We start from the raw sequence: 14202 nt of genomic DNA on the forward strand, positions 1-14202 counted from the left end.
CCCTTGCCAGGTAGATTATCTGCCTCTTACAGAAAGGACCATGGAACACAGATGAAGCCATCTGATATCTCCTATCACAAACCATGGACTCCTTTTTGTTCATCTCTGGGACAAAGGGATAACAGCACAGAGCTCTGTGGGGGGCTCAGCAGTTTCAAGCAAGGCATTTCACCTCAGAGCTGGCCCTGGGAGCCACCATCCCCATTTGGGTTCCTTGGTGGATGTCTACCCAACTTCGTAAGCTAGAAAGGAGCATGATTTAGGGCTGGTCCACAACTGGAGAACAACATCATACATATGGACAGGCATAGGACAGGCACAGAGATGTCAGCGCACAGACCTGCAAGAGCCGCCCTGGGCGCTGCTTCTCTTGCCCCAGTACCAAAAAATAAGTCTTAATTCCTAATGACTGAACTTGAAGCAAGAGCAAAGATGATGTGGAAATACAGGTCTTGGTGGCAGCGGGCTCAGAAGGAACAGCAGCACCTGCTATAGCAGCCGCCCTGTCTTGGTCTCACTCCATGGCACAGGCACTCACCCCAGACTCTGGTTCCTAAATTGAAGACAGCCAAGCAGAGAGGAGCTCTGAAACAAGAGCCAAAGCCAGAGCTGGGCGCATGCCATGAGGGAGGGAATCCATCCCCACGCAGCCCTCACCCTGCTCTGGTGGTGGGAGATGGAGAGAGATGGAGACGGACGGAGACCCAGCGTGGGGAGCGTGGGTTCAAAGACAGCCTGGCCTTAGCCTTCTCCTCCACACCCTGTGAGGGGCTGTAACCACCACGAGGCCTCTGCTCTGGGTCCAACAAACCCAGTCCTCAGCCACCTCTTGCCCTCCGGACCCCCCTCCATCCCCACAGCCCTCCTTCGGTTGTTCTCAAAAAAAAAAGAAATCTTCAGCACTGAAAATCCCACACAGCAAAACTGAGCAAAGCACGTCAACAACAGCAACTGGTGTGCTGTAACCCAGGCGCAAGTGTTCTCCTTGCAAGAAGGAGATGCATTTTTAGAAAGCTTCTTTTGCAAAAGCTGTTGGTGTCGGCGGGCCTTTTGTTTTCCTTCCCAGCACCAAGTACTCACGAGCATCCTGGAAACCAACCAAAGGCCATTTTTAGACTGAGATGTGAAGAGAAGAGCATGTCACTACGCGTCTGAGCTAGATGCAAAACTCTCAGCCATATGCTGGAGGTTGCTGTAACAAAAGAGACAGCGACAACGAAGGGAAGCCTCAGTGCTCAAGCACTGGGTAGATAAGCAAGATCAGAAAACAGCTCACTTCTATTTCATTGATGGGGTTTAAAAAGATGGAATTTCTCCCTAATGTGAAAGCAGTACAGGAGTTGGACAAGATGACCTTTCAGGGTCCTCTTGGACTCAGATGATTCTATCAATCTATGATTCCATAAAAGTTATCAAATTACTCATTTAAAAGCAGTGCAAATCTTGTCATCTACTCAATAGAGGCTGCCCAGAGCAGTGGGTGCCCCATCTCCGGAGATGCTCAAGGCCACGGATGGGGCCCTGGGCAGGCTGAGTAGGGGAGCACCCAGCCCGCAGCAGGGGGTGGAAATGGATGCATCCTAAACATATCCACATCAGTATTAAATTCTGCCACAGAGGCAGGAAGCTTCTGCCCAGCGCCGAGCCCCCTGATGAGGGAGGTGGCAGCGAGGCATCCCACCAATGCTTCCTCTCCACCACCCCTCTGAGGCAGCCGGTGACCATGCCGAGGGGCCCCGCTCATCCTCAGCCTCCTCTTCCCAGCCCAGCTACAATTTCAGGCTGCAGTTGTTCCCCAATCACTTCTTGTTACACACACCCCATCCTTCCTCTCCAGGGCAGGGTGCCCGCACAAGACGATGGCGCTTTCTAGAAGAGCAAAGTTAAAGCAACCTTTCCCTAAGATCCAATAACCCAGCAGCTGCTGTGCTCCGATTAAACACAGCTACCTGGAGGATCCATATATAAACAAATATGGCTGATTTCTACTGGGCATCCTGTAGAAAAGGGAATAAGGAATGTGACAGCACTGCAGGGCAGCTTCGCCCACTGTGAAGCATTCCCTGATACTGCAGGATCAACACGTGCTCCAATCTGCACAAATACAGCTAGAAGAAGTGGCTTACACCAATCCCAATCATAGAATCATTTATAGAATCATAGAAAGAACCACAGAATGGCCTGGGTTGGAAAGTACCATAAAGATCATCTACGTTCAACCACCCTGCTATGCGCAGGGTCACCAACCACTAGAAGTTTCTAACTTCAGGTTGGAAAAGACCACGAAGCTGATGATGTCCAACCCCAGCCCACCCTCACTATGCCCACGTCCCTCACTGCCACATCTCCACAGCTCTTGAACACCTCTATGGATGGTGATACTACCATCTCCCTGCCAATAGACGCCATGCCCAGAGCTGCAGCTCAACCAAGTAATCACGACATGAGTTTTTCAGGGCAGAAAATACTCAAAGCAGAACGAAGGAAGGTATTTCAGACACATGAATGCCACTACGTGTATCCAAACTATTTCCATGTGGGTTCTGGAGAGCCAGCCACCGCATTCTGGTGGCCAACAGGCAGCTCACAAGCAAGTGTTGCAGATTAAGCACTAAGCAACATTTAAAAAACAGCTGTAAACACTCATGCCATTCGAACCCAAGGGCCAGGAGCAAGGCTGAGCCTTGGAGACAGCAGTCCTGCTACATTACAGCAAATGGGTGTTATTTGTTATGTGATGAGAATCAAAAGGACACGGTTTAGCAGGCAATACTGGTGGTAGGTGGATAGTTGACTGGATGACCTTAGAGGTCTTTTCCAACAAGAATGATTCTGTGAAAGAGTTTGTGCTCTTTAATGGAAGTTTAGGTTGGATACGAGGAGGAAGTTTTTCAGCCAGAGGGTGGTGAGGCACTGGCACAGGTTGCCCAAGGAGGCTGTGGATGCCCCATCCCTGCAGGCATTCAAGGCCAGGCTGGATGTGGCTCTGGGCAGCCTGGGCTGCTGGTTGGCGACCTGCACACAGCAGGGGGTTGGAGCTGGACAAGCATTGTGATCCTTTCCAACCCAGGCCATTCTGTGGGCTCAAATTGTGGTTTACCACCAAGAAAATCCATCTCTAGAAAACAAGAGCACATGCTGCAGCTTCAGAATACGCTCAACATTAAAAGTTGTACTGTTATCTGACTGCAACACCCAGCTCCTCTGAGCAGCAATACATCACAGAGCCATCCTACCCTTGTGAAGGCATCGCTTCTGTGCAATAGCCCTCCCATACACAGAGCAAACCATAGGAAAAGAAGGAAAAAAGAAGAAAGCCTCAAAAAAGCCCACATTTCCTTGACAAGTTTTATTTTTAAATGCCGGTCGCCCCAGCCTGCTCGGGGAATTGGGACGTGAGGAGCAGCTCCCGTGCGAGGGGATGACTGGTGACTCAGCAGGTAAAAGCTGTCAAAAACACATCCAAAATTGGAAGGAAAAAAAAAATCAGAAGAGAAAACTAAAAATACAGCAGCAGCACTGCTATGAGCGCTGGCTGAGTGCCTGGCCCCACCAGGAACACACTGCAGCATGGGGATCCCCATCCCTAGGGGGGAACCCTGCCCCAGGGCTGGGTGAGGAGGGGCCCCACTGGGCCACCAACACCAGCAGGGCCAGGTGACACAAGGACCCCGTGCTCACCCCCACCAACCCCTACATGCACAAAACATCCCGTTTTTGCACCTGGTTTTTCCTTTCTTTTTGAAAGAAGAGTCCAAAAGCCAACACGAAAGGCTGCATACGCACCCTTTCCCCCAAAATGCCTCTGACTTCTTGAATCACAGAATCCTTAGAGTTGGAAGGGACTTTTAAAGACCATCTAGTCCAACCCCCTGCAGTGAGCAGAGACACCACAGCTCCCTCAGGTTGCCCAGGGCCCGATCCAGCCTTGCCTTAACGGAAGCTCCCTACTGCCATGTTGATGCTAACTGCTGGGTTCCGTGCTGCCGAGTCTCCTTACAGGAATTGAAAAACAATAAATTAATTCCATTTGGAGAAACGCCATCATTTACAATTGAGCAATTAAGAACAGGATCTCATTCCCGATATTGCCGCATTCTTCAGCTTATTGAGTTAGTCAGAAACTCGGACTATCAGCACACTCCATTCCCTGTTCCTCAAAACAAAACTCAGGCCACGTCCTTGCTGCTCCCATTAGAGGTTCCCTACAACAGGTCACCCAGGTTGGCATCCAGCCGACTCTTGGCTATCTCCATAGAAGCAGACCCCACCACCACTCTGGGCAGCTTGTTCCACTGCTCCGTCACCCTGAGCATAAAAAAGCTCTTCCATATGTTGGTATGGAACTTCCCACATTCAAGTTTTAGGCCATTACTCCTCATCCTATTGCTACGCACCACCGAAAAGAGCCTGGCCTCATCCATTTGCCTCCCATCTCCCTTCAGATATTTATAAACGTTCATCAGATCCCATCTCAATCTTCTCCAGAACAGACGCAGATCACGCAGCCTTTCCTCATAGACACTCCAGAACCTGCTGGAACCAGCTGGCTTTGTAACATCAGTGAACTTGCTGAGTCCTGGGAGGCATTCAAGAACTGAGATGTGGCACTGAGAAACATGGTCGGTGGGCACAGGGGGTGGGTTAGGGCAGGATATCATCTTAGTGGTCTTTCCCAACCTCCACAACTCTGTGATTCTAACACCTGCCCTGAGCATCACCCGAAATGCTGGTGGAACTGCAGCATCCCAAAGGCAAGCTGGCTCAACCCAAGCCAAGCGAGACCTGGGCTTCTGCAGGGATCCCCCTTACAAAAAACATAAAATAATAAAGTGATGGAAAACCCGCCACATACTTGTAGTGACAGCGATTCCAGCAGTCTCATTTCCTGCTAAAACCTTCTCCAAGACACGCGCATTGTTTCACTAATTGTAGGTCTATTGAGAAACAGGCTACCCTCTGCTTTCAGACTGGAGTTAGTTACGCTTGGTCTGACCTTGTATTACTTCGAAGCACTGCAACATTAAGAGAAAATTAGAGTGTCTTGTTAAATTCTTTAAAAGGTAAAGCAACCCTATTACTCCAGGTTCACATGCAAAAAAACCAGGCTCTTAACAAATCACAACCACTGCTTTAATGCGGCAGGATTTAGCCTTTTATTTTAAGTTCATTCATTTCTCATTTACTTGAGTGATCGTGCCAGCTTTAATGAGCTCTCCCTATGAACACCGCAACAACAAAGGATTGGGGCTGCTTGTGTTACAGGGCTCTTCACACCTAGGATGAAAATCCTACATCATTGCCTCTGTCCCAGTTGCCAAAAAAAGATGATCTGTTTTTATAAATGCATCTGACAGAGAGGATTCGTCTCTTTGGTCACGACAAAGAAATTAGAGTAACTGTATGTGTAAACTGAACTCAAGAGTGCATCAGATTAAAACACATCTGGGCCACTGTGCTGCTCCTGGATCACCTTTCAGCACCTATCTGGAACCCAACATCTGCACACCCTGAGCACTGATTCCAAGCAGCCCAGGAGCCACAGTTTTGGGCCAGGGGCTCTGAAGGTTATGGACTGACTCAAGCACATGGGATGTTAGGGCAAGGCTGTGCGCCAGAGGGCTGTGGGCATGGCACAGCTCCCAGGGCAGCGGGCACAGCCCTGAGTGCCGGAGCTCAGGGAGTGCTTGGGGCACTGCTCTGACATTGGGTTTGGGTTTTGGATGATCTCGTATAGAGCCAGGAGTTGGACTTGGTGCCCAACCCAATGTCCTTGATGGACCTTGTGGGTCACACTGGAGCTGGTCGGGCTCTGCACCCTGGGCGTTTGCATCACTGACCACCAACCACCCGGGGTATAGGGGCAAAAATAAGTTGCTTCTATTTTAAACTCAGAAAGCAACTGAACATCAGTGCCAGCGTGCAGTTTGGCTTTATGAGGGATTTGAAGAACTTGGCTCCTTCATTCTCTAATCCCACACGATGCTTCCCCGCTACCCGCCAGTATCGACTTAACAATGCAAAAGCATCTGCCCACATTTTTGCCATTATTTCGAACCCAGCAAAGAGCACCCTCCCCTTTCAGGAGGGTTAATCTAAAGAGCAGTTGCCAAAATGCTGAGAACAGGGCCAAACAATAGCTCCTCTGATGGAATTCCTCCACTCCATAGAGAAGAACGCAGGATCCCCCTGGGGCTCACCCGCTCCCATATAAAAGATGACAAGCAGAAAGTTCCAAGTGCACCTAAATGCAGTGTTGCACATCAACCACAACGTGATGTTGGATCAGTGCAACAATGGTTTTGGCAAAATGCAAGGCCCAGCCATCAGCGCTGGCCACCTGTCCTCAAGATGGAGCCTCACTCCCTTCTTAGTGCACAACCCGCTTTTAGCTGCTCCCCTGCTTTAAATACCTCCATACCCACTCCCTGTGGAATCTCAGATCAGCTTTTCCAAAGCCTGGGCGGTGATGCAGACAGCTGGGCAGCAGCAGCTATGGTCCCCATCCACCCAGTGTTATTTATAAGGGCTCTCTGCCTGACCCAGGGTTGACATCGACCACAAAAAGCGTTCAGCATCCAACCGACTGCTGCGGAATAACGCCATGAGCACAGCCTGAGCACACACCTCTGCACTGCACTGTGTGCTACACGCATCATAACAGCAGCTCTGTGTCATCCATTTCCCCAGCACAGACCCATAAGGGCTGGAAGGGACCTCTGGGAATCACCCAGTCCAGCAAGTAGCCCAATGCATTGAGTTGTGCACCCCTAGTTGGTACACACTCTAAATGGACAGATTAGTAGTTTTTTTAGAACCTAATTATAAAGCATTTCATAGAGTCACAGAATGGCCTGGGTTGCACAGGAGCACAGTGCTCATCCAGTTCCAACCCCCTGCTGTGTGCAGGTCACCAACCAGCAGCCCAGGCTGCCCAGAGCCACATCCAGCCTGGCCTTGAATGCCTGCAGGGATGGGGCATCCACAGCCTCCTTGGGCAACCTGTGCCTTCAGCCTCTGGCTGAAAAACTTCCTCCTCATATCCAACCTAAACCTCCTCTGTCTCACTTTAAAGCCATTTCCCTTGTCCTATCACCATCCACCCTCACAAACAGCCGTTCCCCCTCCTGCTCCCTTCAAGTACTGGAAGGCCACAACGAGGTCTCCCTAGAGCCTTCTGTTCTCCAAGCTGAACAATTCCAGTTCCCTCAACCTTTCCTCATAGGAGAGGTGCTCTAGCCCTCTGACCATCTTAGTGGCCCTCCTCTGGACCCATTCCAAGAGCTCTGCATCTTTCTACAAGAAAGATGGGGGGGCCCTGGGGGCCCCAGGCCTGGATGCAGTACTGCAGACAGGGACTCACAAGAGCTGACAGAATCACCTCCCTCTCCCTGCTGGCCACCTTTAATGCAGCCCAGTATACAGTTGGCCTTCCAGGCTGCAAGCTGTCTGCCTTATTTGGCCTACCCTCCTTCTCCCACATCTTCACATCCAGGCCCATTGTAGGGGAGTGGGACCAGATGACCTTTAAGGAGCCCTTCCAACTCAAACGATTCACCTTCCCACTCATCTCCTGGTTGGCCCCACCTGGGAACTACAAGGATGGATGCCTTCAATGACACACAGATACCTGCTACACAAGCACAAGGGGGTAGGGAAGGAAAAAAATCAATGGCTCCAGGTTGTTTTCTGCAACTCCACCAACCATAGTACCAGCATGACAGCAGGACATGGCCAACTTTGCTGGCAAACACTCAGACTTGCTATAAACGGCAAACAGGAGCCATCCTTGCCCTGCTGCTCACAGATAACAGCAGCATCTAGCCCCAAACACATTCCATCCACATTCACCCTCAATTCACTGCAAACTAGGGAAATTCAGGACCAGCATTGGTGTGAGGAGGTCCCCAGCTCTGGGGATCCTTTGTGGACACCCTTGAGACACCAGCATCACGAGCAGCTCCATGTCCAGCCCGTTGTTATGGTTACAGAGTGTTGATTTTTCCCTTCTTTTAAAAAGGATTCTTATCAGTTTAGCATAATTCTGCCAGTCAATAACAATTCTTATCTCAAAAGGTCACTCAGGTGGCTACAGCTCAGCACTGCATCTCCACTCGCGTTATCGGCAGGGAAACAGCCTGGGGACATCATTTGTTTCTCCTTTTGAACACAGTCCATCCCTTTGGAACGCTGAGATTTGAGCTGACCCCATGGGTGATCACAATGAGGATCATCGTCTTCTACAGGTTAAGCCTCTGCTCCCAGGTAACAGTGATAGGATGAGAGGTGATGGTCTCAGGTTGTGCCAGGGGAAGGTCAGGTTGGATACCAGGAAGGATTTATTCTCCAAAAGGCAGCGATGCAGTGGCACAGCTGCCCAGGGAAAGGGGGTTCACTGTTCCTGGAGGGATGAGGCACTGAGGGACACTGGCAGTGGCTATGGTGAAACAAGGAAATAAATTGCAGCGGCGTGCAAATTTTGGAGTATTTCAAGCATTCAAACCATGTTTTACAGCTCCTTGAGTACTTCCCACAGCAATTGAGTCTCCAACCCCAACACCAGCCTCATCCCATCAGATGTATACAAGGAACAGGTTAAAAGTACAGTTTGTGGCTCATCTGAAATAGGTTTTACCAAAAAAAAAAAAGTAAAAAAGGCAGTCTGGAAGGAATTACTCATGGAGATAAGTAACAGATGAGCTTCCCCAGGTTCTGCATGGCCCCTCCAGGGCTGCTTGAGAGCAAAGGAAGAGCAGAGCTGCCAAACCCTGCTCATGGCACTTGCAATATTAACACTGCTTTAAGGAAAGAGCATCTTTAAGCCACGTCTAGCTCCTGCAAATGCCAGGTGAGGCTTGTGGGGACAGCAGCAGAAGCTGCCATTGGTGCCACAACGGTAATGGAAACACCTCTGGATTTGTTTGAGCACACTGGTACAGGAGAAGGTCTTCTGCTGCCCTGAGACAGCAGAAGTAAAATTATTTATTTTAAATGTAACAGAAGGAAGATTTTGCACTGTACCTCAAGGCTGCACCCAGGAATGGCCGCAAAGGGCAACAGAATCAATACCAGCAAACCCCAAGGTCCTCACCCAGGTCTTTGTGCAGAGATCAGTCCCACGCAGGAAGGCAGAGCAGAGCCACCAGCAACAATCCGGGCACCTTTGCCAACATTTCCAGTGCACCCATCTCACGGCATACATCAACAAATGGAGCTGCAAGCTGCAGATCCGTGCTTGGCTCCCACCAGACCCAGAGGCGTTCGCCTGCTGCGTGGCAAAGCTGAGAAAAGCTCCTGCCAGGGAGCGGGAAGCCAGTCCTGGGTCTCTGCCTGCTCCAGCCCAAACCTCCTCCTCCTTCAGCATCACGCAGAGCCTTGAGGCAGCTCTTGGGAAACCAAGAGTTAACAGAGAGCACCGCTCTTGTTTATGCGCTGAATATAGAAGGAGAAAATAGAGGGGGCGATGCACACTCAGAGGCACACAGGCATCCACGCATGATTCATGCAAGGATCGGTCCCCTCGGTGCCAAGCCCCACTGCTGGGCTGCCCCTGCAGCAGGAAGCCTTCAACAGCCACCGGTGCTTGGCTGAGGGCTGCTGCACAGAGCGGGTAGGGGGAGCCCCAAAGCCATCTGCACCCCAAAATGGATCCAAATCACCGCTCTCAGCTCTGCCCCCACAGCTCAGCAGCACGAGGCGACCTGCCCTTTCCCTGCAGGTTATCTGCAGTAACATTAGCCAGCAGCACGGAGCCAGAGGGCTGCAGCACTGACGAATGTGTCTTAAAATAAAGCCGGCATTCACACTAATTACTATTTCAGTTAGTCACATTGATTGCAAACATTGCTCCCAGCCTGGAAAATAATGGCGTTCATGGGCTACATGTTAAGGAGGTGGTCAGTGGGTGGATGGGGATGGGCTGGGGTTAGACTTGGGGATCTTAGAGGTCTTTACGTGATTCTAAGTTAAATTAATGATAACGGTGGGGTTTGATGAGGGATTACAAGAACCTGGAATCATAAAATGGCCTGGGTTGAAAAGGACCACAATGATCATCCGGTTTCAACCCCCTGCTATGTGCAGGGTCGCCAACCAGCAGCCCAGGCTGCCCAGAGCCACGTCCAGCCTGGCCTCCACAAGATATCACCAACTCCGGCACAGACGAAGCAGGGGGACAGCACTGAGGGCTCCAACTCTCCCCAGCTGACAAAAGCCCCTTAAAAAGAAAACCATTTTAATTAAAACAGAATATCACAAGTGAAGTTCGTCATCTACCAGGACCAAAGCTGGCAGCTCTGTTGGCATCCCCTTTAGGTAGAGATGTGCTGGCAGCACTGCCTCCAGCGTTTCCCAGTGCTCCCATCTCACAGGCACTTAAACCAGAACTCAGCATTACAGCAAAGCCAAGGAAAACAGAAAGCAGGGCACGGCCCTCAGGCCGGGTACAGGGTAGTTTGCTATGGGTGGCTGGAGGGGAATGGGGTTTTGCTTCCCAACAAAATGGAGCCACAACCACCCCAGGGCAACCGAGGCGAGCTCTGCAGGCACAAGCTGTGGCTTTTATTAGACAGCTGGAAAAAAAAATACGAGCACAAGCCCTCCTTTGAGCTGGTGCACCTTTGCGCTTGGCCATTTTTTCCAGCTGCATCACTTGGTCTAATTAAAGGCACTGCCTCTCCCTGGCTCTTCCTCCAGCAGCTCCTTGCCGGGACACCAAATCTGTGTGGTGTGGATGCCCTCATCGGGGTGTAGGACTGTGAGGTCCTGGGGTAACCCTGCCCAGCACTGAGGGATGCACTCCATGCTCAAAACCCCACAGTGAGCCAAGTGGAGGGTGAGCTGTGTCTGCATACCTCCCGGGGCCACTGTGCAGGACAACCACGAGCCAAACACTTCACCAGAGCAAGGAGCAGAGAATTTGCTTCTTCCTTGTCCTTTACAACTGAGCACCAACACCTTCAAGGCAGCCCCGCTCCCATGGAACAAACAGCAGGATTCAAAGACAGAGCAGCACAGGGCTCAGTGACGATGCTGCTTTCAGAACTTGGTGTGATTCCATTGCCAGTCAAGTGACAAATGCTATTTAAAAGACACAGGTGGTTTTATGGACAGGGCAGCAGACCAAAAGCTGCTTCCTACAGCCGAGAGCTGCGGGGCAGATCTCCAATTCCCCTTTCCATTAAGGAACCATCACATCCCTTGGGATGCTTGCGGGTACCCGGCTCCTTGCCAAGGGAAACCCCCCAGAGAGAAGGGGACTGATGGCACAACCTGGGTTTGCGGTACGGATGTTAGAGGATGTGTCCCTGGCCCCACAGCTGAGCACCAGCCCTGGCTATAGGGAGTGAAGACAGCCAGGGGATGACATTTCCCATCGTCAGAGCAAGTGACCCCATGGTTCAGCCTTACTTCACCACACTGCCTGCATCACAACCCCATGGCTGAAAGGCAAACATAGACACAGCTCTCCATTCTCCAGGGACATGGCAGTCATCCATCCAAAACATTACTGGGACTCAGGGATACCCAAAAGGCAGCCAGAACCCAAGGGCAACCACAACGGGATACCAAGATACAACCAGAACCAAAGAAGATCCACAGAGACATCCCAAAACACAGCCAGAACCCAAGGGCACCCACAATGGGACATCCCAAAACACAACTGGAACCCAAGGGCACCCACAATGGGACATCCCAAAACACAACTGGAACCCAAGGGCACCCACAATGGGACATCCCAAAACACAACCAGAACCCAAGGGCACCCACAATGGGACATCCCAAAACACAACCAGAACCCAAGGGCACCCAGAACGGGACATCCCAAAACACAACTGACTACAAGGGATACTCAACACAGAGCACCCCAAACCACAACTAGAACCTACAGTCACCCACAACAGGATACCCAAAAGACAACCAGAAGCTGGGGATATCCACAGCAAGACACCCAAAACCACACCTGGAACCCAAGGGCACCCACACTGGGATGTGCAAAACACAACTGGAACCCATGGGCACCCGCAGTGGAAAACTCAAAACACGACGTGAAGGAAAACAGCAGCGCAGGTAAGAATTAAACCACAGCTCTATCTGCCGCAGGGGACGCAAGGCAGGGCTGCGCCGACGCGGGCGGCCGCGCTTCGGCCCTTCAGCCGTTTCTAAAAGCAGCATCCCAGCACCGAGGCGCACCCCGCAGCATTCCTGCCTCTCATTCCTGCAGCTATAAAAGGAAATGGCCAATTCCAGCCTTTCTCCCTCGGACCATCGCCGATCTCGGGGTGGTTTCCTGCGGGCGGGCGGCTCGGCCCCGCGGCGCTGGCCCTCGTCACCAAATGGCAGCGGGGCCGGCTGCCAAGCGGCCCTAATGGGGAACAGCTGGAGCGGGACTGCGCTCCTCCCGCCCCGCAGACACTGGGGCTCTGTTTGGGAGCCGACTGCAGCGGATCGCCATTGGGATCCGCTCGATGCGTTCCGGCCCTGAGCGGAACCCCTGGGTCTGAAGCAAAAAGGATGCTTTGCAATAGGGCTTAGGTTTTTTTTTTTTTCCTCCCCTCCCTTTTTATTTCTTGTCCACTTTTCCTTCTTTTTGTTTTCCCCTCTCTGTTTTCCTTTCCTTTTTTTTTTTTTTTTTTTTTTTTTTTTCCCTTTCCCTCCATTTTCCTCCTTTTTTTTTTTCCATTTCCTCCATTTCTGGGGGTACAGACTGGGGAAAACCCAACTGTCCAACTTTAAGACTCGCATTCCACACCTCAGAAACTCTACAGCAACTTCCAACCCCATCACTGTAAATACACACACGGGGACATACGCTAGCAATACATGCATGCAAAGGCACGTACAGGAACATACATGGCTCTGGGCAGCCTGGTCTGCTGGTTGGCGACCCTGCATATAGCAGGGGGGTTGAAAGGAGATGATCATTGTGGTCCTTTTCAACCCAGGCCATTCTATGATATGCACATATAACATCCCCAATAACTGCATTAATACTTCACTCCAACTCCATTGACTTCTGCACAGTTGAGGAAGTCGGGACAGCAGTCACATAAAGCCCCAATGCACTTTCCCAGCCCTGCACACTCCCTGCAGTGCATCCCATGAATGCAGCAGCAGAAAGAACACAAGGGGGGTATTGAGAGCTGCAGGAAAAGAAAAAAAAAAAAAAAAAAAAAAAAAACGAAAGGAAAAAAAAAAAAAAAAAGTGCGTCCAAACAGGATCTGAGTGATGAAACAGAAATTGCCACATTTCAAAGAAATTCAGATAACCCAGCTGGCCAGACCTTGAGAAAATAACAGTTCGCCTAAGGTAGCGATGGGCTCCTTGTTGCAGAGAGCAAAGCGAGCCACGTTGTCCAAAAGAAGCCTGGAAAATCCAGACTCTACGTGACCTGACTTACTTATTGCACAGGAAACTGCATGGAAGGAGGAAGGGGGGGAGGAATAAAAAAAAAAAAAAAAAAAAAAAAAAAAGCCACCAATCATTCATGCTCCCGTAGTTACACCGCGCAATAGTTGGCTGTGCTGGAAGCCAAGTGGAATGAGCCATCAGCAGTTTGAAAATGTGAGAGATGGCGGGGCGGGTGGGGAGATCAACAGGGGTTAGGTATGGATATATGGCTTTGGCTGCATTAGGGCAGATAAGGGGGAACGCACAAAGGGGGAAAGTAAATAAAAAGGAAGGGGGAAAAGGAAGGAAAAGGACGGAAAAGGAGGAAAAAAACTGAAAAAGGGAATAGAAAAGGGGGAAATAAAAGGGGTTGCAGCAAACTCACCGGGGTTGTTGGCCTCCCCTTCGAGGACGTGCAGCTCGGTGCAGTCCGCCAGCGAGTGCTCCAGGCAGAGCTGCAGGAAGCGCGCCTGGGTCCGGCTCACGCGTTTGAGCAGCGAGAGCAGCGCAACAGTCTGCTCGCACTCGTTCCAGCCCTTGAACCAGCCGGCCAGAACGCCGACCTGGTCTCGAAACATCATGGTGCTGAGGGCCGGGGTGCGAGGGGAGGGCTGCTCTCCTCCTCCCCCCCAACCCCCGGTGATAGAGCCGGGTGACGGTGAGGATTTCCTCTGCGATGCGAGGCTGGGTTGGTGGGTGGGCGTAGGGTGCAGCTTCGGGTTCGCTCGGTTTTCTTCGGGGGTGGCGATGGCGATGCGGAGTAAATGGGGGTGGGAGGAGTGGGAGGGGAGGTGGGGAAAAAAAAAAATTAA

The 14202-nt window shown here is 51.2% G+C and overlaps 1 protein-coding gene across 2 annotated transcripts in view; it reads right to left on the reverse strand.

Annotated features, from left to right (window-relative positions):
• The window catches only part of SAMD4A (sterile alpha motif domain containing 4A), a gene marked incomplete at both ends in the record, with an annotated part of 64014 nt that extends 50043 nt beyond the window's left edge, over positions 1 to 13971 (reverse strand). For both annotated transcript variants that reach the window (XM_079537155.1, XM_079537154.1), the window contains one exon: positions 13776 to 13971. In XM_079537155.1, the coding sequence (XP_079393281.1) occupies positions 13776 to 13971 (196 nt within the window). The remainder of the gene's footprint in view (positions 1 to 13775) is intronic.
• Positions 13972 to 14202: the final 231 nt, after the last annotated feature.

The sequence above is a fragment of the Tetrao urogallus genome (assembly GCF_951394365.1).
Source record: "Tetrao urogallus genome assembly, chromosome: 6".
Lineage (NCBI taxonomy): Eukaryota > Metazoa > Chordata > Aves > Galliformes > Phasianidae > Tetrao > Tetrao urogallus.